Below are 27,373 nucleotides of genomic sequence, written 5' to 3'. Positions count from 1 at the left end.
ATGCAGAAGAGGTGCTTGAGGTGGTGGAGGGATGGGCTCTGTGATGGCAGCGGCCTCAATGATCTTCTGAAAGAAAACATAACAAATAACAAATAAGAAGGAATTATATGGTATAACTGGGTTATATGGTCACATGTTATGTACAATATATAATAACTGATGAATAGATATTTCTACCAAAATAAATGAAAAAATACACTGGTTTATAAAAAGAAACAACATCACATTGATCCACCATCCTCCAGGCTAATAAGCATTTTTAAAACAAATTATTGCATTACTTGGCAGGGAATTAAAGCTTATCTTCAACCTGGAGTCCCTAGAACATAGAACATATAGAAATCATACGACATGAGTCCGGCAGCTCCCCGACTGCCGGCCGCCCGACCGTGGGCCGCCCGTGGGCCGCCCGTGGGCCGCCCGTGGGCCGCCCGACCCCGGTCCATGGCCGGGGTGCGGAGCCCGCGGCCGGGCTGCCGCGGAGCCCCCGGCATGATTATTAACATAGAAAACATTTACATTTGTGGTTTTCAATCCTGTCGCATCTTTTCGCCCGCCATCTTGCCTAAGGTTGTTCTTGATTTTTCATTTTCTCGCAAGGTATTGTGGGAGCAAGTCACAACTGGAGCGTTCTCAGTTTCTTTGAGTGTGCCCATCGAATATCTCAATTTTGAGGGGATGTTAGTCCTCCCCCTTACCCCTTACCCTACCTTTAAATGGGTTTCGGACATGGCTCAATGGCGCGTGAAAGCGCAACAGCGAGGGGTAGGGCTGAGATTTTCCTATGAGCAATGAAATCGGACTGAGCCTTGGACTGAGTTGTCACAATGGATGTTTCTTAGCCCTCATATGTCCACTGATACAGGAACCACCCACCTGGCAACCTGGAGGTTGCTCAACACATTGGAAAGATTTAAAAAAAAGTACCATGCTCAAGGCCTAATCTTCTCCTCCTTCTTCTTCTTGTTCTTTCTCTTCTATTTCTTCCTCTTCTTCTTCTCCTTCTCATTTCTTGTTTTCTCATTTCTTGTTCTTCTCCTTCTTCTCCTTTCTTGATCTTGTTCTTGTTATTCGTCTTGTTCTTGTTATTGTTCTTCGTCGTCTTCTTGTTCTTCATCTTGTTCTTCATCTTGTTCTTGCTCTTTGTCTTGCTCTTGTACTTCGTCTTCTTCTTGTTCTTGTTCTTCTTCCCATTTCTTGTTCTTGTCCTTGTCTTGTTCTTCTCATTTCTTGTTCTTGTCTTGTTCTTGTTCGTCTAATTTATTTTTCTTGTTCTTGTCTTCTTGTTCTTCATCTTCTTGTTGTTCTTTGTCTTCTTATTGTTCTTGTCTTCTTCTTGTTCTTCTCATTTCTTGTTTTTGTCTTCTTCTCCCTCTCTGTCTCTTCTTCAGACACAGACCCCCGTCTCCTGGAGAGGCAGGAGCAGCAGCAGCCTACCTATGTCGCCCTGAGCTATGTCAACAGGTAAACATACACGTTCATAAGTAGCACACTTTCACAACAAATACAGACAGCACAATCATATGTATTTGTTTATATGAAAGTATGGGCGTTGGTATTACTTTACTCTTTGATTATACGAATCATTATCACAATTCCATCAATATAAGTGGGATGAAAAGATAATATTTTAACTGTGTTGCATTGAGGTAGGATAGGCCCGGTTTCAATCTACTTCAAATGCTGCTACTCGTTTAATCAATTTAATTTCAGTTAAAGATTCATCTGTTGCACTCCTCAGAATAAATAGGTTTGATGACTGTTTTAAAGGCCCTGGGTTCATCCCAGTGGTCTTTGATATGGTGTTTGACTCAGGGTCGTAAAGGCCTAATGCAAGCAGTCAGGGTACAACGGTCTACCACTGTCTCCCTGCGTTCAAAAGCACATCTTGAAGTGCTTTCAACTTAATTTGTTAATTCCACTTTTGCTTAAACTATGTCTGTGTGAACATTTCATTTTTACGGCAAACATTTAATACGGTAAACGACTTAACTATCCGTACGTAGGCCTGTATTAAAGTGTAATTCCGCTAGGGTCAGTTTGAACGCTTCCAAATCGACATTTCTTAACCACTAATATTGCTCAAAATAGCACCAAACCTCTGCAGTAGCTTGACTAGGGTCCCCGCACATAAAACGAAGCATCAACAACTTAGTTAGCGGTAGGTCCATGTTTCTAGGAAGTCCACACAGGTCAATTACCGGCTACCGTAAAAAATATAATGGAGGCGCCAACAAATTAAACTCAACAATCTCCCCCCTGTTTATACTTTGCTGTTTACAATTTTTGGCGCCTCTATTATACTATTTACGGTAGCTGGTAATCGACTTGTGTGGACTGGAAAACATGGAAACATGTACCTACCGGTAAGGCACAGCCTTGGAAAACAGTCTTTTTTAATGAACTCCTGGTACGCTAACTACGTTTTTTTATGCTTTATTTTATGTGTTGGGACCCTAGTCATGCTACTGCAGAGGTTTGGTGCTATTTTGAGCAATATTAATGGTTAATAAATTTCGATTTGGAAGCGTTCAAACTGCCCCTAGCCAATTACATGAAAGCCATTTGGGCTGTTACATTGATCAGGGCATTCGTGGGCAAGCCCTATACTCGATAATTAATGAAAAATAGCGTCTGGAGGGCTTATTTTATGGGTCTTCATGCCGAATAAGACCCTGGGTTCAATTTTGACCGGAATTGCACTTTCAGCAACTTTCGTCTTTTATTCGGGCCGAATGAAACTACATGCAAGTACTCTGCCCGAGAACTCAATACCATGAGCAGAGTCTTCCATAAGGCTGGTAGACTTAAAGCTAGCGAGCTAGTCACGTGTTTTGGGGGAGTGATTTTTTTGGGACACTCCAAAGAACAAGCCTACTCTTACTGGTTTCTCCAAACCAGAAACCCTACCTTTAAGGAGCCGGTAAAGGTTAGGCACCTACGCTTGACGATGTCTAAAGATACACTGCACAGACTCCACAACGAAAAGCTTTTGGTTAGGCGTCAAACAACCTCACCTCTAGACCTGTCCGGCTGCTGCCATCAGACTCATCCTTAGAGACTACACCGTGTCTCTTAAGGGCAGACTGGCTGGAGAAGAGATCCCAAAAGGTGGATGAAATCTCCCAGGCTCACCCTAATAACTCCGGCTTGGCAGATTCATGACCGAGGCTCCTCCTTCCACAGCAGTACCCCGACAGGTAACTGAGACAGAGAATAGTTTCTCTCTCTCTCTGTCTCCCTCTGTCTGTACCTCTCTCTGTCTCTCTCTTTCTCTCTCTACCTCTGTCTCTGTCTCTGTCTCTTTTTCTTTCTCTATTTGTCTCTCTCTCCCCATTGCCATCCATTATATTCCAGTGTTTAGCAGTTCCCATAGCAGTACTTGACTTTTCCACGTGTATATGGACTACCCATGCTGCATGTTTTCAATTCTGTGTTGAAACGTATGCATGCTCACAGACTTAGAAACTGAGGCCAGAAGAGCCATATTTCAATAAATTGCGATGGTAAATCTACTAGGGGGTGTTTTTTTACTGATTGGAATGCAGAATAAGCTTTTGAATCCAAATTAGTGCTTAGTTCCCTGTTGTATGAACACAATGTCAACTTGGCACAAGTTTCACTTTTCCCCCACTAAGCCAATCCATAGCTAGCCTGAAGAATACCCTGATCACGTCACCTCACAGTCGTTTGGGGACACTGATCAGTCCTCTAAATGCCCACATTGATTGGGCGGCCTGCCTTTCCCTGACACACAAACTGTCTGTCAGTGACATGTGTATCCACTGATCTGTGGGGCCGATAAACTCCACTAGTGCATACTCTTGTTCTTGTATATTGTTGCGTAGTCAATGTTGTTATTGCAATAACTGCATTTATGGCTGTGTATGAACGTGTCTACACAGCGAGATGGGGAGAGACGTTTTGTCTCTCAGTAAATCAGTCATGGCTGATTTACATCTGACCATAGACAATCTCAAAAACGTCTCTGGATTCTTAATAAACCGTCCAAATCCTTTAACTATGGAAGAGCCAGGTTGTCTGGTAGTGGGGAATGACACAGGCGATAAAGAGATTCTCATGAGAGCAACGTAGGGAGTTCATTTTCCCATGTCTATGTTTGTCAAAGCTGATCTTTTTATGGAATGTTAATTTGGCCTTCAGCGTTTTGTTAGTCACCCAAGCTTATTTAATAATGATTACACGATTCAACTGTTCCCCAGGACTCCAGGGAGTAGGGCTTAATGATTTAGGTTACTCTCTGGCCACAGGCCCCAGAGGAAGTAGGGAACCTGGGAACACAGAGACGAGCCACGCCCAACAGGGAGAAGGATTACTAGCAGGAGGCTTTACCTTCTCTCTGCTAACAACCAATACAATCATTCAACAAAACCAAAGAGCCACATGTTTTATCTGCTGTCTGTTGCTAATGTACTCACTAACACATCATTGCACTCACTCACGCACACCTGGTGTCAATACACGCCAACATCCCCCCCAAAGGTAGCTAGTGTGATGAGGAGGAGGTGGACTACGAGGACTGAGACAGCACAGAGTCCTGGACCATGGAGAGCGCCATCAGTTCTGAGTCCATCCTCGGCTCCATGGGCATGAACGGGGTTGACGAGAAGCCCTTCGCCTGCCCCGTGTCGGGCTGCAACAAGAGATACAACGTAGACCGCTGTCTCTCCTTCTTGATACTATCTTCGATACAAAGCCTTAGTTCATCTAGAGCACTGTCTCCCTTCCAAAGCCCCCATCACCACCTCACTGCCAAGTGGAGACACAAATAGACACCAAGCTGCTCCTAGTGGAAAACAAGGTGTTAGTTGAGCATTACAGCATGTCAACACAAAGGCAAAAATGAGTACACTCCAATGATTTATAGATTTAACTGCATTTTTCATTCACATGGCCACATTCATGTTTGGTCGGAATAAAAGATGTGCAGCTTGAGAAAGTTGCATGACTGACGTGAAGGACGTGGTTCTGGGCCAGGACATGAGCTCACAGTGGTCAGTACTGGCACTACTGGTCAACAAGGAGCAAGTTTACTGTTTACCCTGCAGACTGCAGGATTCGGGACCTTTTAGCTTGGAGCCAAACACCCTCCACCACCACACCCCCCTGCACACTATAATGTTCTGTTATAGTTACAAGGGCTTTGTCATCTTTGTATTAGACACCTCAGACAGGCACTTATACTTAGCCGGCCATTTGAGTATATTAGAATTGCACTCATGTGAAGTTTCTTCTGTAAACAAAGGTGAACTGTGTGCTTGTACTTTGATCATGAACACACAGTTACAGGTGAGGAATACAATCCCCCCTGGGCCTCATTCATCATCGTTGCCTTCCTCTTCAGAATGTGAATGGGATCAAGTACCACGCGAAGAACGGCCACAGGAACCAGATCAGGGCACACAAGCCTTTCAAGTGCCGCTGTGGGAAGAGCTACAAGACGTCTCAGGGCCTCCGGCATCACACCATCAACTTCCACCCGCCGCTCTCAGCTGACATCATCTGCAAGATGTAGCGGTGAGGTGGAGAAGGTGGAACCAGCAACCACCTGACACAAATTCACCAGCCACCACAGGCAACCAACTCTGTCTTTCTATCTCTGGCCTCGGTTATGCTTGAAAAGTGAGACTTTTGTGATTAGATCTCTCCAGGATGGATAAGACCTAGCTTTCGGGCACAGACACTCTCAGATCAGATCTAGGTCACATTTTGATCGAATAGGCAGGGTTGCATATGGTTTGGCTCACACTTAAATATTTGGTAACAACAGATAACTCTGTAAGCCCCCTGCCCTGAATGCATAAAACAGGAAAGCATGTCATGAGTGAGTGTTAGATTTTGTTTGGCCTCCAAAGACTTATTTGTTTCATAATCAAAAATTAATAAACATTTTTATAGCCTACAACTATGAAATAAGCTGAATTGATTTATATTTGTAACTCTTTCCGGTCATGATGTTGAAACGAGATCTGACCACATGATCGACAAGTTTGACCAAGGCCTCTCTCTTTATCTCACTCTCTTTCTATCAGCTTTTTATTCCCTTACATTCATTCTTTATCACAGTGGTTGATTACATGTTTCAAAACCATTTTGGGTATCAAAAACACAGTCATATTTTCTTTTATATGTTTCCTCAAAAAAGGCTATTTATGCACATGACGACTCTGGGTTTAATGCTGGAGCTCATATGGAGGTAAGTTTTGTATTTTTGCACATTCATATTTATCAGGGGTTTTTCTACATAAATGACTGAGGACGGCAGAACAAAGATATGTTTATAAGTTCATCACCAGAAAAAGGAGCCGTTGGTGTGGAGGTTTAGTTAGCATGGCCACGAAGAACGGATCGGAGAACACACTGGTCTTCATGGTTCCCATTCAGATGTCTCTATAGAGCCTAAGCATTAACGGAAAAAAAATCATCTGAATCTTTTATTTTATACTTGTTAGGGGAGGAAGTCTTGTTATTTAGTACCAGAAGATGATCTCAGGAGACTATTTAAGCATTTTGGTGCCACAATTCTGGCAGGATGTTTGTGGTTTTGACACTCTTATTTTCAAGCTTTTTTCCCAGAAGTATGCAGTACATCTTATTTCTATGTAAGAATCAAGCACTTTTTCTAACCAATTGCCCAGACATAAGCAAGCTGTTTAGACCACATCTCCTGTATTTAGAATATGAACCGGTCCAGGATTATCGAAGGAACAAGGTCATTGGGAGCAGCTCTTTTGGACTGTTCCCAACCCACCTCCAATATTTTCGAATTTGGACCTTCTGTAAGTTCCTTCAGTCTTAAAACACTGCATTTCAGTCCTACGCTTTCTATGCAGCCTTTTAACTGTGGGGCGAAGAAGGACCAGATTGTGCGCCATTGTCGTTGTCTTTGATTGACTTGGGGTTTTGTACATCTATGTAACCTTCATTAGCGTTACGTTCAACAATCTTCTCAGTTGAGGCATGCCTCTGTCCCCCCGTTGGTCTGTTAGGTTAGTGCCATATGTGTGGAGCAGCTGTTTGCCCGAGAATGCTACACAAAGAACCTTACAAGGGTCTCGTGAAAAACAGTGGCGTTGATGGATTATTCAAAGCCAATGTCAATACATGGGCGTTGATGTTAAAATACCATTTGTATGTAGGAGAATTTCCAAAGCATTGTACTGCCAGTATCTATGGTACTGAAATATTATGTACAGTGAATTTATTGTCGTTAATTGCATAAAAGTATATTTTCATGTATTTTGGGGAGAATAACATATATACACACGTGTATTTGATAATTACTATGCAATCAGTTGTTTTAGATTTACTGTATTCTTCAAAATAAAGCTGCTTCGCGTTAACTTTGAGTCTGAAGAAAATGCTTTTGAAGCATGCCTTCAAATTCACAAGCATGCTTTTGAAAACAAACCGATGACTTTTGAACAGACTTTATTCTTTAATAAGCAATACATGGAGCTTGCTAAAAACAAATCAAACATTTTAAAATACATAAGTTATCGTTGGAAATCTGAAGAGAACAGAAAGAAATAACAAGCCTGGCATGCACCAAAGACCCAAATAGATGCAAGGCATCATCCAGACGGTTACTGAAATATTTAACGAAATTTAACATCCGAAGTTGACCAAGACAGACAATAGATGAGAGGGTACATGAATCATCAAGGCTTTTACAACATCATTGTTTATATATATGAAAAAACAAAGTATATGATTTCATCACATGAAATAATTTGTTAATGTAATCACACAAGCAATTCCTTCTCCGCTCCTGCATATTGTGCACTAAGCTGCTATTTGAAGAGGTTGTTTGAGTTTTGTTAGATGGAGTCCAATGTACGTTTGGTAAACAAACACGTCTTGGCTCTTTTCCTGATTTGTAAAATCGAGTAAAAAAAAATAGACCTACGACAGATCAAAAAAGAACCAACTTGTAGAACAGTCTTAACTCTTAATTAAGTCATACCCAAATTAAGGAATTTAGGCACCATTAAAAATAAACTATTTAGATCTGCACATCTCATCGCCAAATATAGTAGCCCTGGGTTATAAGTGAAGGTCAGATACAATCTCACATTTTTTTATGTCAAACCACCTTCGAACTAACAAAATTAAAAGCAGACAAAACCAAAATACTAAAAGGTCCTAAAGAGCAGATCTTCACACTAGAACATGCGGTAAGAGAAGTTGATGTGATTGAGCGGAGAAGGTATACAGGCCAAGCAGATGGGATTTAACCATTGTCTACTCAAAGTTAAGCATGTTGCCGTCAAAGTGCGTCAGTACATGGTTCTCGAAGATCTTCTGCTCGCAGTCGAGTGGGAACTGTTCGCTGCACATGGGGCAGACCTTCCAGTGGCTCTCCACATGCTCCTCGAACTTACTCTGGTCATAGTTGGGTGGAAAGATGACCTCACAGAGTGGACAGCGTTTCATGTCCACACTGCGTATGGAGGCCAGAGGACAAACGATGGGGGAAGATGGAAGAGATCTGGTGTTAAGGTGGTCATTGATTGATTCTCACAAATTAAAGGAACTATTTTAGTGTTGTGTCCGCTCTAACTAGTGTCACTTCCCGGTTCAGCATTTTATATTTTAGGAAATGATTTGTGATTTTATCAATAACATAAAAATCACTATTAAAAAGCATTAACTACAGATATGTCAAGATTACTTGAAGCTGAAAGCTAGTTGATATGTGACACATTGTTACTTTAATAGACCAGGGATGAGCATTAAAAGGTAAGGGCCTCAGGCACTGGTTGGCCTGCTGGAAGCTAACGGCAGCAGCTGACAGAGGGGACTTTAGACATGTACAACACTCTGCTGCGTGGAGCTACACCTCAGACAGAAGGCCGGTGGGGGGGTTACCTGGGCTCAAAGCAGAAGGGGCTCTGGCCCTCGCTCATGAAGGGGCTCTGGGCGTCGCTTGCTTCCGGCGGCTCATTACCGTTGCTCTGGGAACCACAAAGAAACCAGTTTAAAAATAGCCCACAGTACTCTCATTTACTTTGCACAATTGAGCAGAAACCTTATAATTGGGGGCATTGTTTCATTACATATCAATGACTAAGCACCTATTCCATAACGATAAGTACACTTAACTTTCATTATAAGGCGGTCACTGGGTCCACAAAGACAACCATTATATTACCCTTATATTGAGAATCTATTCTAAGCTGCATATTCATTTTGTTTTAATTACAGTGTATGCAGAAACAAACATATTCACTCCATTTTGTTACATAAGTAGGACACAAGTCAATGGAATAAGCGTGGACATAAAGAAAAGTACAACTGACCGGACCATCCTCATATGGTAAACCTGACTAAAAACACGCTGATCATACGGTCTTTACTCTGAGCAAAATCAAATCACAAAGATGAAAAACTTTGACTGGATCAACATCCTTGGTCTCTATACAGCATTTCAGAATGTTTGTAAACAATAGGCGTCAAGATACTTCCGGGTGAAAGAACGCGGACGGCTTCAACTGACCAGAAGCAATCCAGCCGGCTACTGTAAACATAGTTAAAAACATTGTTGTTGATCTGAAGTTGAAACGATGACGAAAACGATATTAATATTCTATAATATATATATATATATATATATATATGTATATGTATATATATATATATGTATATAGAAGTCCCGTAGCACCCCGCAAGAAGAAAATCATTCATTCAAGCCATTTACTCAATTTTCTCGATTGTGGAAGGGTTTGTTTACTAGTGGTGCCATTGGAGAACGCATTGGCTTTTGCCACCCGGAAAAACGTATTGTGACGTCATGGTGAATTGTCCTATTTCGGGCCGCAAAATCGGCTCCAAGCAAGCAGCGTGATATATTGAAGTTGGCGTCAAAATGGAGGTGGGGTTATATCAATGTGCGCTATAGCGAAGGTAAATGGAGTTGAAACCAGTCCTAGGCAGCCTCAAATGGTGGCTGAGGCCTTATATAGACATATATACACACATTCATAAAAGTGTGTCCGTGTTCTGTCAGAACTCACGTTGTTGTTGTTGCGCTGCTCCTTGGGCTCGTCCAGGTCGTCGGGCCGGCTGAGGTTGCGGCTGGGCTGGATACACACCACGTTGCTGTCCCAGGACGGCGGGCCCAAAGGGGGCAGTCTGAGCAGCTGCTCGTCTAAGAAGTCTTCGTCTGACTCACCTGCTCATGTTGTTCAGAGGAAATATGCATGTCAGAAGGGCTCCGACATATGACTGCAATCCCACTCTTCACTGAATTTTGAGAAAGGGTTAGGAGGATACTGACCTTGTGGGTCTGAGGTGGAGTACGGATTCCCAAAGTGCAGCTCGGTGGAGCTCTGGGCGACCAACATGGGAGTGGGGGCGTCCAGGGTGTAAGGGATGGGGTACTGCAGGAACACGGGGGTGCTGGCCTCAATGCCCTCAGCCTCCCTCTGATCCCCCTTCCTGCTGCTGCCCTTGTTCACACCCTGGCAACACAAACATCATTATTCCAATTTCAACCAGATTTGATGGTAAAAATATACTTTTAGTTCTTAATGACACAGCGATGCCATATGTATGCAGATACTTCTTTATCTTTCCAAGCCTTCCAGTGTTCAAGACGATCCATCACTTCCTACAACAGCTCCTTTGGAGACCCATCCCCCTGGCCACTCAACCCAACACTTAAACCAGCATTCAAAATAAACTTTTCTCCGTTTCAAAGGGAATGATAGTTTCTGTTTAATGGAAATTTGTTGCAGGCGCCAATTTAATTTACATTCGGAACCTCAGATTGAGCCGTTTCACCGCTCCAAGCTCCAGCCGTGATGCTCTAGGCAGTACTCGGGGTTAGAAATCGCTGTGGTCCAGAGTAACGGAAAATCACATCTCATTGACTTTGCTTCTCCATTTAGAGAAAAATGTTGAACCTAAACCAGATCAGGAGCACCCAGACGGCAGGGAATGGCAGACTGGGCTCAGTTTTAGAGTGGAAACAGTTTATAAAAGGAGAGAGTGAAGGTGGTCCCCAACCTCCTCTAGCTGCTCCTTCTCCTTCACCAGGAGGGTGAGCGTGTCCTTCAGGTCCTTCAGCTTGCGCCCTTTCTCCGCCACCTGGCTCTGCAACACAATACAACATGAGTTATGAAGCAAAATACACTGCAACGTGTTATACACACCTAGGGCCCTATTTTAACGGTCTGAAACGCAAGTGAGAAGCGCCAAGCACAAGTAGCTTTGTGGGCGGTTCTATGCCGATGTTGCTATTTTACCGGCGCATAAATGACTCTTGCGCCCGGCGCAAATCTAAAAAGGGTTGGTCTACAGTAGCCTAATTACCCGCAGGTGTGGTTTGGGCGTAACGTGCAATAAACCAATGAGAGTGCCATCTCCCATCCCCTTTAAGAGCCATGAGCGCAATTGAATCTGACAAGTTGATATTTTGACAGCGTGTTTGCAGTCTCCGATGAGACAGATGCATGACTACATGAATTTCAAACTTCAAATGGCTCAGTTTATGGCCAAATAATATGGCCTAATTCACACATGGAATAGTGTTTTCTTCCACAACTTCAGAAATACTGAGTCCTCAAATAAATTTCGGCAAAGAAAACTAAACACACATATGATATGCGGTAACTGTGGTTCTATTTAATGATATACGCAATACATTAACAAACATTGTTTCTTACCAGTATTGTATGCATTATTGTTATCGACTTGTGTTCCTAATATTTATGTGTCCCCCCATTAATATACATTGCCATGGACTGTATTATACGTTACGTGTTTAGTTTGCGTGTGTTTAAACAGATGGATGCACACACGCGCGGGCGCATTCATTCATTCTTTTTAACATTGACTCGCGGTAAAACAATGTTTTCTCACAATCAAATACTCATCAATCCTAAAAGTTATGGGCATGTACACGATGTCTGTGTCAAGAAAATATGTGTTTGCTGTACGGCGTTTGCAGATGCATTGATTTAAAAGTACAACTTATCACCGCTGTATCAGCTGTTCTTTCCTAAATAATTTAACAAGAATGTGTGGCTTGGTAGATGAGAGAAGCAAAGTGTATGCGCGAGGTGCACAAGCAACATTATGCATGCACACTTAAAATAGCATCTGAACAACGCGCCACTGACTTTAAACCAGGTATGTCCTGGTTTGTGGCGCAATTGTTTTCTGAAACTGCAAAATAGCACCAGGGAACATTTGCGCCAGAACACGCCTCCTCCTTTCGCCAAACCGCCCCTTGGGGCGCAAGATCATTCCCTAATTTACCGACGGGTGGCGGTGGAGGGAAAATAACGCTCTGCGCTAGTTGCAAACTAGCAACGACACATGCGTCAGTGTAGAAAGTCAATTGCGCCGGATGCAAGATAGGGCCCCTAAACTCATTCATTTATGGTATAAGTGGCTGTCCATCTCTAACAGGGACTAATACATAGAGCGGGATTTAAAGCAAAACATTCTGTTTGGATTCCTTAACTAGCACTGAGAATGTCTCTATGCCGGGGTTAAGCCCAGTTAACAGGCAACAAGAGGAAGACTCCTCAGAAGTCCTCCTGCCTGCAGGGCCCGACATAAACAGCCATAAAACGTCCTTAGAGAGAGCCTGCCTCATAAACAACACCATCACAAGGGCTGTGTTGGCTGGGGCCCTGGCATCAAAGGCTACATCCTCCAGGCCAGCCACATACGGCAATAAAGAGAAACACAGACATCTAGTATCAGCCGTCCATAGAGAGCTCCGTTTGGTGGAGCATGTTTGGTGGCTAGCTAGCAGGAGTGTTTTGCCAGTTGCTGCTTTGCTTTGAGCACTGAATGGTTACCTTGTAGCGGTCCTCCTCCGCTGCCAGCTGCAGTTTGAGGTTATCGTTAGTCTTCACTTGCTCCTTCAGTTTCACCTCCATTTTGGAAAGCTCATCTGCAAACATGCAGCTCCGTTCCTTCTCCTCCTAGAACATTAACGCCCATCATCAGCTGGAATTCTCTTCACAAACTTATTTTCTGATAAGCCAACTACAGCCTGGGTATAGAACAACTTACTTAAGAAAAACACCCACAGCACCATTAAAGATATTATACCATCATATCGCTGACTTGCTTGTATAAAACAGGATGTAGGAGTTTCTTACAGTGAGCAGTTGTTTGCATTTCCTGTACTTGTCGTTCCTGTCTGAGGCCTCTCTGCTGATGCCTCTGAGCTTCTCCTGGATTATGGCTTCTAGCATGGGGTCGGCTGAACCCGGGCTCCCTGCACACACAGCAGGGGGGTCAGGCTCTAACTGAGCACTCACACCTGCTACAGCCATTAGAGTCAGTTGTATCTCTACCTGGAACCGAGGTGTCCGGACTCACTGACACATGAACGGTTGCAGCCTCAGCCGCAGAGCTCTTCCTCTGCTCCTACACACACACACACACACACACAGTCAACAAATTGGTGATATTGATTGATTTTCGGGAGCCATGGTTTGTGGCGGGGACCTACCCCCTGCTGCTCCGACAGTTTGGACACTTGTCTCTGCAGCCTCTGACACTCCTTATACTTCTCCTTGTAGTGCTCGGCTGCCATGTGGAGCCTGAGCTTCAGGTCCTCCACCTCTCTCTGCAGCTCCGCCACCGGCTCCTCCACAGCATCCTCCTCCGCCCGGGCCTGGAACCACACAGCAACCGGGGGGGGGTTACGTATGGTAGTGTACACACATATCAATTAATTTCCTAACACAGCACCGGGGGCTGGTTATACACACATATCATCACACAGGTAGACAGACGCAAGTTCTGCATCTAAAGGGATGACAACAGAAAAAAGGAGTTGAAGAAACAAAACCTTTTCCTTGATTAAGCCTCCACTAAATAGGGGCAAAATATTACCAGAAGGTGGTGGCCTCCACCCCTATGCAAGAAATGAGGAAATGCAGAGGCTACCAAAGACCTTTGGTTGACATAGCTTAATTTTGTTATTCCTTCACAGTCGTTAATTGTTTTAAACTAATAATGGTCATGTTGCACAAGTCCTTCTGCAGTGTGTATAGTAGGGCTGCTCGATTATGGAAAAAATCATAATCACGATTATTTTGATCAATATTGAAATAACGATTATTCAAACGATTATTTTTGAGTTTGAAAACATGACGTATTTATTCAGCATGTCTCTCCCAAAAACACTTTGTAACTGAGAACTTTGAAATTTCACCTTAGAGGGGACATATTATACCACCAGGTGTGAGTGTGACTAGCCTTACAAGCCGTTTCGAAAATCTGCCCCACATCACATCACTAGTGGGCGTGTCCACATAGATCTGCGCTGGATGGAATTAAATCTGTGACATCGGATTTTGAAAATAAAAACCCATTGAATTCTAAGCACTGAATATTTATGCATTGAAATAACGTATCTGGAATTTTTGCCTATGAATTTAACTCTTAAAATTTTCAATAAATCCTATTCAGCTTTATTTTTCAATGTTAAAAATTCAATATCAAATATTCAACGTTAAAAAATTCAACGTAAATATTTTTTTTAATGTCATCAAATTCATCAAGCCAAATTCAGCTGCATAATTCAATGTCGGAAAATTGAAAATTTTGTTTTTTTTACTGCAGTATGAAGTAAACAACGAACTAATGCCTGTATGTGAAGTGTGTGTGTGATTGCAGTGACTTTGTGACAGTGGCTGGATTTACATGCAACGTAAGAGTAATTGCAGTGGGTCAAGGAGCCCAATTTATTAGGGCACCAATTTGGGGCAATCCGCCGAGGTCACTTCGCCTACGTTTGGTGTGATGCTGGGGCGATCTGTGATGTGATGCTGAACTCCGCTGCCCACTGTGGAACGAGAGCGCAGAGCCGACAGTATTGCGCAACTGAAGCGGCAGCAGCCTGTAGTTCCAGTGGAAGCACGGCGTGCCTCGGGAAGAGGCGCCCAAAAGCAACCTGTTTTAAATTTTTCATCCTCATATCTGTATCGTGTCACTCAGTGCGGAATAGTGTTGGCTCTGCGTGCTCGTTGCGCTCTTGTTATGCCACCACAGAGGCATATCAACCGTTTTGCTCCGGTGTTACAAAAAGAATACCCCCAATCCAAGTGATCGATGATGATACAAACGTTTTAAGCATGGGCGTGTTTCCGCACATGAATGACTTCATGCCTGTCTACGCTTCAAACTCGTGCATGTTGCAGAAAATGTGCAACAGCACTCCCTAGGGTCACACTGTTCGGTGGCTTCTCTCCCCATAAAAAGCTACAGTCAGTGTTTTATGACATTTTACACCTTTGAGCATTTCCTATTTTAGGCTACTGTGTAAAATGCTGTTAGAATTAACGTTTGTATCAAGAAAGAAAGAACCAGCGAGTGACGCTCTTATTCCTGCTCTCCTTGCTTGACCAATATCTAGCATCTAGGATCGATTGCTCTTCCTTGGGTCCCCGGGTGTTAATACTGAATTTTCTGACATTCAATTTTGCCGCTGAATTTGGCATGTTGAATTTGGGGACGTTACGTTGAATTTTTTAACGTTGAATATTTGATTTTTAATTTTTTAACATTGAAAAATGAAGCTGAAAATGATTTATTGAGTTCAATTCAGAGGCAAAAAAATCCAGATATGTTATTTCAATGCATAAATATTCAGTGTTTAGAATTCAATGGCTTTTTATTTTCAAAATCCGAGGTTATTCCGAGGCACAGATTTACTTCCACTAAAATGACGCTAAAATCGAAATCGAGATCGAAATTAGATTAATCGCCCAGCCCTAGTGTTTAGACGTTTAAAGCTCTTGATATCCATTGACTAAAACTAATCCAACAGATCTGGTGCAGAGACGGGGCCACTCACAGCCTCCTGCTTGGCCTCCGCCTTCAGCTGCTCCACCAGGCGCTCCAGGCGCGTGCACTTGGCCAGGGTGTCGGTCTTGGCCTGCCGCAGGGCGTCCGCCTCAAGCTTCATGCGGTACAACTCTGACATGCTGTGGTCGCGGGCGCTTGAGGCATCCCGCAGCTCAGCTGCCAACATGGACGACTGCTGCCGTGTAGCGTGCAGCTGCTCCTCCTTCTGCCTCAGCTGCTCCTTCAGGGCCTTCATGTCCCCCTGGGAGAGCCATGGGATAGGACACACACCTTAAGGATGGACCATGAGGTCACACCGTGGGCGATGGCCACAATCAATGTTCTGTTATATTTAGGAAAATATTTTACTATCTATCTATGGTTCTTTTTCATTTTTTTAAAAAAAAGGTAAGGAGAATGCTGTGCTCATTTGACCAAACACAGTATTTGGTGGGTCCTTGGTCAACACACTCCAGTCACAGCATGACAAACAATTTTGGAACTCTTGCTTTGGGCTACGTGTTTCAAAACGATCTGTATTACAGTAACACAAACTAGTGTCACATAAATAACGGGAGATTGAACCTCAGTTAAACTAATAATCAAAAATAATGTACGAAACAACGTAAAAGAGCAATCTACATAACCCTTTCTGGTTGAATGGAGACCAACTAAATGCTGATGGTCGTACCGGAGGGGAGACCTTGGCCAGGAGCTGGAGGTGCTGCTTCTCCTGCTCAGCGAGGCAGGCCTGGAGGCGCGCCACCTCCTCTTTAAAGCGAGCGATGCTGCTCTCCTTGTTCACATCCACCGACTTCAGCAGCTGCAGCTCTGCACTCTGCTTCGTGTTCTCCAGCTCGCGGTTCTTCAGGTGAATCTTTCGACATCAGCATGCCATACGTGAACATGCACAGAAACAGGCCAAGTTTAAAACCTAGGGCTACTCGTTTTTCCTTAGTTCATACGGTGCCCATAGCGAGTCGGCAACAAATAGCACAAGACCATTAACATAGACGTTGACCTTAATTACAAAACAGAGACTGAGGAAGGCTTCTCGCTATAGCCTAAAAGCGTAACAAGTTAAATCAGGTAGTGTCTCTGTGGCAGTCCCTTGGCCCACCACAACAAACCCCAACCCTCAAAAACAACAGATCAACTAGAAGGCAGACATATACATGCACTGTTTAGACTGCATAAACAAAGGAGTGTACAATACTGAAGGAACTAAAAGGAAGAAAAATAAATTGAATGCCAACATGAAAATGAATGCAGAGTATAATTTGCATAAAAATGCATCAAGTAGTTGTGTTTACCATTATTCATGTGGCGTAAAGTATAAACCTGAACACACAAACACAGAGAGGCTTAACTATTTTGCATCCATTATTCTACACCTGATGTCACAGTACCTTGTAGAGTTCCTTTTCATCCTTCTCGTTCTTCAGATGGGACTCCAACGCCTCTTTCTCCACTGTCAGCTTCTTCATTTTATCTTTCAAGCTAGGACAAAACAATATCATGTTAACACAAAGTCCATCCCTCATAAAAAGCACTCCTCTCCAATAGCAACAGTATTCCAATACCAACAAACACAACATACACCAACTAAACCAACGCAATCTGATGCCCAACAGCACCTACCCATCTAGCTCAGTCTCCTTCTGCAGACCCTTCTGGGTGACTCCAATCAGGTCCTCCTCCAGCTGCAGGACCCTGGCTGTGGCCTCCTCCAGCCTCCTCTTCACCTCCTCTCTCTCTTCCTGCAGGGCCTGGGAAGAGTTCTGGAGCTCCTGGACATCAAAGCACACACTTCTCATTCCTCTGCACACCACCAGTGTCTGTTTGTAAAGCCTTCTAGTTTGTTTACATTCTTATGCTAAGTTCAAAAAGGCAGGTTGCCGTTAATAATATAACTTTCAGTTCTGGGCGATATCCTTATGCAAGTGTGTTTGTATGTAAACTATTGGAAACACATTAAAAAAACATATCAAAGTAGTCATAAAATGAACAGCCACCAAAGTTGTTATCATGTCAGAGCTATTTTTAGAACGGATTTATGGAAAATACACAACGAATAGAATATCCAAAGGACTGCATTTGTGGTTACATTTGATGATTTGCAATAAAAGCACAGCAATTCATATCTATGTTCATTACCCACAATTACAGCTGTCAGTATTTGATTTACTCTTCTCAATACACTTTAAATCTCTCAGTGGTGTGGAGTTAAAAGATGCTGTTACTCCACCTTCCAATAGGAGGCGCTGAGAGACTACATGGCTTAACTGAGACTTCAGCCTTTAGACTGCTTCAACTAAAACGATCCTAATGTACCTTAAACATTTAAACAAAAGATAACTCAAACAATTCCAGACAGAAGATTTCATGTGTATTAACCAAATCTTCAAACCAAGTTTGACCTAAAAAAAAATGCATTTTCGATAAATGTACGTTGCAAACCTTAAATAAAATATATGCAACAGAAAATTTCATACATCAAATGCATATGGCTTAAAATAAGTTAAAAAACTCCTGAATCCTACCTATTGAATTGGTCTGGTGTGTTTGTGTTTAAGATGGACTTTGACAGTTGTGCTTACTTGGTGCTCTCTTATCAGCTTTGAGTGCATCTCCTCCTCCAGCTCACAGCGCTTCTGTAAGCGCTCCTTCTCCTCCTCCAGCTGTTCCTTCTCCTGCTGCAGAACCTCCATGTTTCCCGACAGCTCTTCCTTCTCTCGCTGGGCTTCTTCCATCTTGCGCTGTGTAGGAATACAGGCAGGCATTTTGATAATCTATTCGAAAGATCCTGTGGCTGTTGTACCAGACCATCCTGTAGCTACGGGCCCCCGTGCTGAAAACACTAAACAACTGTATGCGTTTTACAAATACCCTAGGACCCTGTTGAATTGATATGTATATATAAACAATTATCCACATTGCGTGCCAGGGCATAACCCTTTCTGTTGCCAACATGAATGTGGGTCGTAATCTGGCCTGGTACCTCCAGGAAGCCCGCCTTTGTGGTGACCACCAGGATGTCAGAGTTGCATTCATCCTCCACGGTCAGGAGCTCGTCCTCAGAGGGGCTGTTGGCGCGGAACAGGAAGGGCGTGCTGGCCCCTCGGATCTCCCCTTTGTGGGTCACATAGCAGAACTGGTAGAACTCCCCGTCGTCGTTTGGCACATAGTATCCTGGACAGGAAGGACTCCAGTTAAACCAGCAGTGTCACAGAGCCACACATCGCCCTGAACTAGGCTAGGGGAGGCCTTGACATGGATGTTCACAGCTGCTCTACTGCTCTCCAAAGCCTGCAACATAACAATAATAACCAAGCATATAGTCCACTTTTTTATCATTCTCCCTGGAAATACTTATCCTGCATATTTTTCCCTACTTGCATGTTCTTTATAGATATACAATTATTTGTGAATAGATAATTTAAACAAAGGCATTTTCAGCATTGCTATTACAAAAAACAATAGTCTGACACATTTAACTGGGTCAACGCTCTTTGTGTAGACCTACCACTCTCTTGGCGAGTGTGTGTCGGGAGAGGGAGAAGGAGGGGGAGGGGGATTTGGTCATGTGTATAGGGGGAGTATTTGTTTATCAACACGGCGGATACACGCGCAGAATGATCACAAAAAGAACATTTGTTTGACTGGTTGCCATGGTTATCTCCGTTTGGTTAATTTGCAGTTGCGGTGTTAAATAGCGATGTTTTCAGTTTACTGTTACATTAAACTGTAATCAGAAAACGCGGTTATATGCTATGAACCCTATAGTATCTGTGGTATAAAGGTTGGGAGGAATTTCGAATTATAAATATGTACACTTTATGTTGAAAGTATAGACCGTCCCGATTCCCATTGAAATGAATGGCGCAGTGATTATTCTTCAAAACGAGAGCTGGTAAATTGTGAAAAATGAATTAAACTGTAATCAGACAACGCGGTTATATGCTATAGACCCTAGAGTACCTGTGTTATAAAGGCTGGGACGAATTTTGAATTATAAATATGTACACTTGTTGAAAGTATAGACTGCCGCGATTCAGCCTTTATACCACAGATATTATAGGGTATAGCATATAACCGCGTTTTCGGATTACAGTTTAATGCATTTTTCACAATTTACCAGCTCTCGTTTTGATGGCTGAACAGACAATTTGACTGGAACTACTTGCGTTTAAGAAACTGTGATTTCTTGCCGACGATCCATGGCTGCCTTTGTGAATGTCGGCACACATCGAATAATCGATTATTCGTTCATACCACCCACCGATTATTCGACCATGAAAAATTTGAGTTATTCACATCCCTAATGTACACTTTCTGTTGAAAGTATAGACCGTCACGATTCCCATTGAAACGAGTGCCGCTGTGATTATTCTTCAAAACGAGAGCTGGTAAATTGTGAAAAATGGATTAAACTGTAATCAGACAACGCGGTTATATGCTATAGTCCCTAGAGTATCCGTGGTATAAAGGCTGGGACGAATTTCGAATTATAAATATGTACACCTTATGTTGAAAGTATAGACCGACGCGATTCTCATTGAACAAATGGCGCGGTGATATTCTTCAAAACGAGAGCTGGTAAATTGTAAAAAAATAATTAAACTGTAATCAGACAACGCGGTTATATGCTATATACCCTAGTGTATCTGTGGTATAAAGGCTGGGACGAATTTCGAATTATAAATATGTACACTTTATGTTGAAAGTATAGACTGTCGCGATTCCCATTGAAACGAATGGCGTGTGATTATTCTTCAAAACAAGAGCTGGTAAATTGTGAAAAATGAATTAAACTGTAATCCGACAACATGTTTATATGCTATAGACCCTAGAGTATAGGTTGGTTGGTAAAGGTTGGTTAGGCTACTTATGTTTTATGGTAGCCCTGTAATCTTGTTATTTAGAAGTTAAATACGTTCTGAGAATAAAGGAAGACATTGAAAAATTCAGTTTGCATGATTTTCAGTCTGTACAAAATTTCATCATCTCAGAAACTTTTTTTAAAAAACATATATCGATATCGGTAAATATCGGTTATCAGCCATAACAGCAAAATTAATATCGGATATCGGCCACATTTTTCATATCGGTGGCGTTGCATCCCTAATCTAAAGGTAGCAAAGTAAAATTACGTTATTCTATGGTCTTACCCTGAAAGACCACCACTCTGTTGACCGTGGTGCCTTCCACATAGTTCTCCAGGAGAGGGGACCACAAGAAGGTGTAGTAGTCCCGTGCAGTGCTCCAACCGACCTGAAAGAGGATGAGGTACATCAGTTTAACGCAAGCAATATAACAGTACAGGATACTGAGTTTTCCAAATTAATCTTTCAGGCTCTCCATGAGTGACACTAGCCGTGGTGTAGTTTAATGAACGACTGCTAGGGATCTGGCTCGCGATGGCTGTTAAATTATTTCTTAAAGACAGAAAGGGATCCCTCTAACTAGTCCTTTCTTGCCATGTTCATGTTGCATATGGCAGGTCTCTTGTCAAGAGCCAGCCAAAGTAAGGATTAGAAGCTACAACTCACTTTAGACAGGAAAAGGGAAATAGGTGAAAATTTTATACAAAGGCGACTTCAAAATGAAAACCAAAATGTAATTATATGTATTTTATGTGTTGTTAACTGATGGCTGATGAGGGGGGAAAGCACAGAAAACACATCCATAACTTCAGCCAACTGCCATAAAACTGTCAAACTAAATCACAGTCACATGGTGTTGGCTGGTTCTCTGCCTGCACTGAAGGCTTGCGCAGACTTCCAAACACAAGGACCCCTCTATTCCCAAACCGGAGCGCTCCATTTATTTTCTATAATCAACCATGCAAATTATAGCACACAACATATGGTGGTCCACTGTTTCTAAAACCATCTGCAGCCGATGTTGTTGACATAAAGGACATCATTCCTTGCTTTAACCTTCTTTGGTGAGCGGCATAAAGCGCGGGTCCTCATACTTGGTTGTGTTTCTCAGAGCCAGAGATAGCAGCTCTGGGCTCAGAGCCGCCCGGTTGTTACCAAGGGGCGCTCCAGCCTGCAGCAGTAAAGAACAGGAAGCCATTAAAGTGTGCACCTAGTTAGGCAGTATCGTTACTGAAGGCCATTACCACTGCACTCATTAGAGCAGGGAAGGTGGCTGAGAGAGCTGGAAAGGAATTGAGAGGAACTCCGGCTCGGGCCACAAGGTCTTCAATTTTCCTACTTAAGATTAAGGCAATGGTTGGGCTTTCATACTCCATAAAGTAGCAAGAAGCAGATGCCGCAGCTATGAAGTTAGACCAACAAGGTAGACAATTTAGACAAGGAAAGTTTAATGAATAGCCTCATAACCCATTGAATCCCTGCAATCCTTTAACACCACATTATAAGAGACGGTTTCACCAACATTCCAGCAAGTTGTGCATTAAGGAGTGTGTCAACAGAAGCCCATGCATTGCAGTAGATAGTATGCTGTCTATGTGCCAGTCAGACATAGAACTCAAAATGTATGGGCAGGTTTTTCATCAATCATATACAGGGGTTGTGCTCAGCGACAGTTTAATTATAAAGCTGCTTGTGTCTTCTGCTAAGCCACTCCAACTACCTGTCCTGACAACATGCTTCATCCTAAATATAACCTTACATTACTTTCCAGGCAAGACCTTCAATAAGGCCATCTTTTTTAATTCATAAAACATCTTTACGTGTATGGATTTCACACAAGATCTGCATTTTTTAGGAATCTGTATGTCTGTAAGTCTGCATGTTGCCTGGATTACATCTCTGAAATAGTTTCTAAGTCTTCAAAAAAACAAAGAGCCACATATTGATATATCCATAGCACATAGATGGCAGAACAGCATCTGCTCAACACCAGGTTAGAGCCACTACAGCACCTTACTGAGCTGTAGCAAGGACATTGAGCCGGTGAGAACAGGGAGTTCAGATCCAAGGATCTCTTAGCATGCAAGCACCACAGAGTGCTTGCATGAGAGCCAGGAACATTTACATGATTTACGGTCCTACACCCGGTGTGTGTGTGTGTGTGTATATGTGTGTGTGTGCGTGTGTGTGTGTGTGTGTGTATATGTGTGTGTGCGCGTGTGTGTGTGTGTGTGTGTGTGTGTGTGTGTGTGTGTGTGTGTGTGTGTGTGTGTGTGTGTGTGTGTCTGTCTAAATTGCTGGATAAGATATATGCCTTGCTTCTTGGTAAAGCACCATGTGAACTGAATGGAGTGGTTCCCTTTCAACACACACCTTAAGTACCTAAAAAACAAAAACCTAGTAATCTGACTAATAAAGCTACATGGTTAAAGTACTTTTGAGATTAGTTGATTGGTTTTTGGCTCTGATGGATTCAACCTGGTCTCACAGGAATCCGTGAAATGACCACGGGCGCTTAAATCAAAACCCTTGGTGGCCTCATGGAATCACTGCAATTTCCGTGATGCAGCCACGGATTTTGCTCCAATGCAAGTTAATGACACTCATATTCCGTGGCACACACACTGATCCCCGTTTCAACGACCGAGTTAACCTGGTCTCACCGGGATCCGTGAATATATATATATATATATATATATATATATATATATATATATATATATATATATACACACACACAATATGGGAATGGGAGCATTTCTCAGACTTTTTCGTGCTCCACAGAACGAAACAAGGGAGAGAGAGGGAGGGAGGGAGGGAGAGAGGGAGAGAGAGAGAGAGCTTCAGAAGGTGTGTGCGCAGATATTACAGTGCACCCTATTTATGTAGGCTATATGTACAAACCACAAATGCAACAAAGGGTCAATGTGTTGTATTATGGATACTCAAATTTTTGAAGCAGATCATATTTATATTTTTTTTTTTATTTTGTTGCTTCGAGGCCTTGAAGCAACGAAATAAATAAATACATATATTTATTTATTATATATAATAAATAAATAATTATATACATATATATATATATATATATATATATACAGAGGCTACCAGACCTCCTCAAAGCAACGAAAATGGTCTATTAAAAGCGTACAATGAGACAACAAGACGATAGCCAGCAGAGGCTGAATTTTAACCAAATTCGGCCTATAACCTTATCCATATATCTATAGTCTAACTCTATATACATGTCAAATGTATGATATGCTGTTCGTATAGCCTCATTTTTATATTATAAATACTTTAATACTGTCTGGTTGTACCTGAACCATGCTCTCCATAGAAAAAGTACAACGTGGTAGTTGATGTTACAACCCTTTTCGTTGATTGGATTGGTGGAAGTGGATTGTCAATGGTCAGATACAGATCTTGTTATAACGATAATAGCTACATGGTCTACTTATAATATTATAACTAAATAATTGTATATTTATATATATCTATAAATAGATAATATATATTTGAATGTGTAATTAATTCAATATTAAAGGGATACTTCACCCATTCAGAACCAGTGTTCTATCATTATAAAATCGCTATTGTAATATAAAAAAAATGTTTTTTTTCCCTCAGTCTAACCCAGTCTTCCCTTGGCCGAGCTTTCCTGATCTAATTTTCTCCCGAGATGACGTCAAATGACGCGTTTGACGTCATCTCGGGAGAATTTCTTTTGGCCTGCTAGAAGGGCCGAGGACTACACCACTTCTGCAAAATTGTAAGCCCACCAAAAAGGAATGAGGGAGGCGGGAGCTTGCGTACTAGGTGTAAACACAATGTCCGCCATGTTTCTTCACCGTTTATCCCGAGACCTTCACAAACCTCCATGGCAGAAGCAAATTTGCAATGGGAAACAGCCGAAGTTTGAGGAAGAAGTTTGTATGAGCCAGAATACAGCGAGGAAGAATTGAGAAGAATACAGGCGGAGGCTGCTGAGGCTGCAGCTGAACAAGCCTTGCCTGTTGCCGAGGACGAGGAACCGGAGCGCGCCGAAGTGAACTGGTGGTGTACATGTTTGCTCTGTTCACCTATGGGCACTCACAGAGTCCCTGTGCTGCAGGGAATTTCACAGATGCCAGTTTCTTCGAGAAGAAATGGCTGAATCTAGCGAGGACGGGGCCGTGTGTGTAACCTCTCACCCAGGCTTTACGCCTCATCTGAACAGTTGGGTATTGGACACATGTTTCCGGACCCAGAAAGTGAACTGGAAGCGCCAGCCAAAGCCCGCCGGGAGAAACGGATGTCTGAGCACAGAGTACTTTTTTTTTTACTAACACATTGGCTACAATAGTATTGAGTCCCGGGGAACGTGACAATGTAGTTATCCGAAAGTAGCCAACCTTATTGGCAGAGCATAGGCTACGTTACGTTATCTTGAAGTCTGTGTAATGCTGTATAGGCTACTCAAGGCATAATTTATCTTGCTTTGCTAATTTTATTCTTTCTTTGACAGTATCAGCTTACATCTTACTGGCATTTCCTGGAGTGGGTACTGCAAGGCGAGAGACTTGGGAGAGGCAATCGCCTTGTTTTGCCAACCTGTGTTATCCAGGCCATCAGGGCTAATTACCAAGCACAAGATGGGCAGTACCGTGGCTACCAGGAGACAGTAGATGCCCAAGATGAGCTGTGATTATTAGCAAATGCACCATACATTTTATTTTTGTATATAGTTTATATTTTATGAATAAAACTTCAAATTCATGTTGGTTGTTGTGATTTGTTTACTATATCAAGTGCTGGTACATTAAAGTAGGCCTGCTGTATAAGATGAACACTTATTTAAACTGGGGAGAAAAGGTTTACAAATACTTGATATGCTGAGCTACTGTAATTAGCAAATGTTTTTATGCTGTACAGTAATATACAAATGATACTGTGGGGGGACGTGCGACGTCTGGCCTGCAGGGGGAGTATGGACAGGTTGGGAGCGCACGGGATTGGCTGGGGGGATTGGACCTGGTGGTGAGCAGGTGTCTGCACTCAGGTCAATCAGGGAGGGTGTACTTATGTGCCTGCTTTCTGTTGTAGTAGGAGAAGGAAAACCCGGAGCACGGACCCCCGAGATCCCGCAGGAGTCCAGAGAGAGAGAGACATTGTGGGAACGAACCCCTTTTTCATTACCATTACGAGTTTGTGTGTTCTCGTTTTAAAAACAATAAAAGAGACCACCCGCTGAGGGACAGCACCCCTGCCTGCTCCCCTTTGTGCATTTGTGGACCTGTTACAGATACCTAAAGTACTTCAGATAAGCTATTGTTGCTACATTCATACATGATCGCTGCATGTTGAACCTACTTTGCATCTTCGTGATTTATACCACATAAGTTGTAGTTTTAACCATATGGTTAAACCATGTGAGTGGGACACACAAGTTTGTTATGGTGAACATGGGTTTATACAGGAATCCAATGTAAGGTGGTAAAAACAATAAGATTTTATTCACAATGGAAAATGATCCAATATATCAACATTACAAAGATACAATTTAAAAACAAATGTTTTGTTATAAAAGATAAGTTAAAATAAATAAAGAAAATAGGTAGAATGTACCTATCCCATCACACCCTAAAAACAGAAACGCCACCTTCAACAGACCCAGGCTCCGTACATGCAAGCTCCAGATTGTGTCAATGCCGATTCTACCTATCCTATCCTATCCTATGGCTATCAAAGCCTAAAAAAAGCAACGCCACCTTCAACAGACCCAGGCTCCGTACATGAAAGCTCCAGGTTGTGTCAATGCCGATTCTACCTATCCTATCCTATCATATGGCTATCACAGTCTAAAAACATCAACGCCACCTTCAACAGACCCAGGCTCCATACATGCCAGCTCCAGGTTGTGTCAATGCCGATTCTACCTATCATATACTATCACATGCCTATCACAGCCTAAAAATAACAACGCCTCCTTCAACAGACCCAGGCTCCAGGTAGTGACGATGCCCATGCTATCCACCCCCATGGGTACTTCAGCAGTGCACTGTGAAAGACCTCCAGCCGCCCAGTATGCAATAAAATAAAGAGAAAAGAATATGAAAAATAAAACATGCTCTTTAGGGAGTGATTTTGTAAAGTATTCAAGCTTATTAGGATAACTATTTTCCCCAGTATGTTTGAACATGGCCATCTGTTTCATGTCTTTCAACAGTTTACAGGCGTGAGAATAGAAAGTACTATACTGATGAGTGATGAGATGCAGCAGATTTTGAAGTTGTTGAAATTCCAAAGATGTGCCATGGTCAAATGTCCCTCTCAGAAGCGGCTTTTAAAGTCAGCAACTGCCGCCTCCTTTGGTGGTTTTGGCACTGGTGCAATGTTAGGTGGCAGCACAGGCTGGGGCAGGGCAAGTAAGGCTGTTGAAATCTTATATAGAATGTTTGGGTTTCGTCTTCTGTCTATGACACTTGACAAGAGTGTCAATGAACTGGGTGGTGTGTGGAATGAAAATCTGCTTCACGACCCACTGCTTGGATCTCTTGCAAAATACTTGGTTGAAGCGTGGTTGTCCTGCAAAAAAAATGAAAAATAATTATAGATAAAAGACTATAAAGACAACATTTGACATGTTGTACTTTTTTCAAATGAAA

General features: G+C 42.6%; 1 protein-coding gene and 1 pseudogene across 3 annotated transcripts in view; one reads left to right on the top strand and one right to left on the bottom strand.

The window, feature by feature from the left end:
* Positions 1–351: 351 nt before the first annotated feature.
* Positions 352–5,536, top strand: LOC307083833 (juxtaposed with another zinc finger protein 1-like; annotated as a pseudogene). The gene is made up of 5 exons: positions 352–490; positions 1,392–1,464; positions 3,158–3,200; positions 4,512–4,673; positions 5,366–5,536. The product of its transcript is annotated as a juxtaposed with another zinc finger protein 1-like (transcript).
* Positions 5,537–7,435: 1,899 nt separating this feature from the next.
* The window catches only part of tax1bp1b (Tax1 (human T-cell leukemia virus type I) binding protein 1b), a 31,183-nt gene continuing 11,245 nt past the window's right edge, over positions 7,436–27,373 (bottom strand). For both annotated transcript variants that reach the window (XM_079751909.1, XM_079751908.1), the window contains 16 exons: positions 21,012–21,114; positions 18,842–19,032; positions 18,441–18,599; positions 17,482–17,630; positions 17,250–17,340; positions 16,532–16,717; positions 15,851–16,102; positions 13,499–13,663; positions 13,341–13,413; positions 13,143–13,261; positions 12,837–12,962; positions 11,032–11,118; positions 10,301–10,484; positions 10,038–10,195; positions 8,893–8,978; positions 7,436–8,464 (listed from right to left, as the gene is read on the bottom strand). In XM_079751909.1, coding sequence (XP_079608035.1) covers positions 8,266–8,464; positions 8,893–8,978; positions 10,038–10,195; positions 10,301–10,484; positions 11,032–11,118; positions 12,837–12,962; positions 13,143–13,261; positions 13,341–13,413; positions 13,499–13,663; positions 15,851–16,102; positions 16,532–16,717; positions 17,250–17,340; positions 17,482–17,630; positions 18,441–18,599; positions 18,842–19,032; positions 21,012–21,114 — 2,328 coding nt within the window. In that variant the 3' untranslated portion in view covers positions 7,436–8,265. The remainder of the gene's footprint in view (positions 8,465–8,892; positions 8,979–10,037; positions 10,196–10,300; positions 10,485–11,031; positions 11,119–12,836; positions 12,963–13,142; positions 13,262–13,340; positions 13,414–13,498; positions 13,664–15,850; positions 16,103–16,531; positions 16,718–17,249; positions 17,341–17,481; positions 17,631–18,440; positions 18,600–18,841; positions 19,033–21,011; positions 21,115–27,373) is intronic.

Source organism: Pollachius pollachius (genome assembly GCF_949987615.1).
Source record: "Pollachius pollachius genome assembly, chromosome: 1".
Classification (NCBI taxonomy): Eukaryota; Metazoa; Chordata; class Actinopteri; order Gadiformes; family Gadidae; genus Pollachius; species Pollachius pollachius.
The sequence above is the reverse complement of the archived record's forward strand: the minus strand, read 5'-3'. Positions and strand labels throughout refer to the sequence as shown.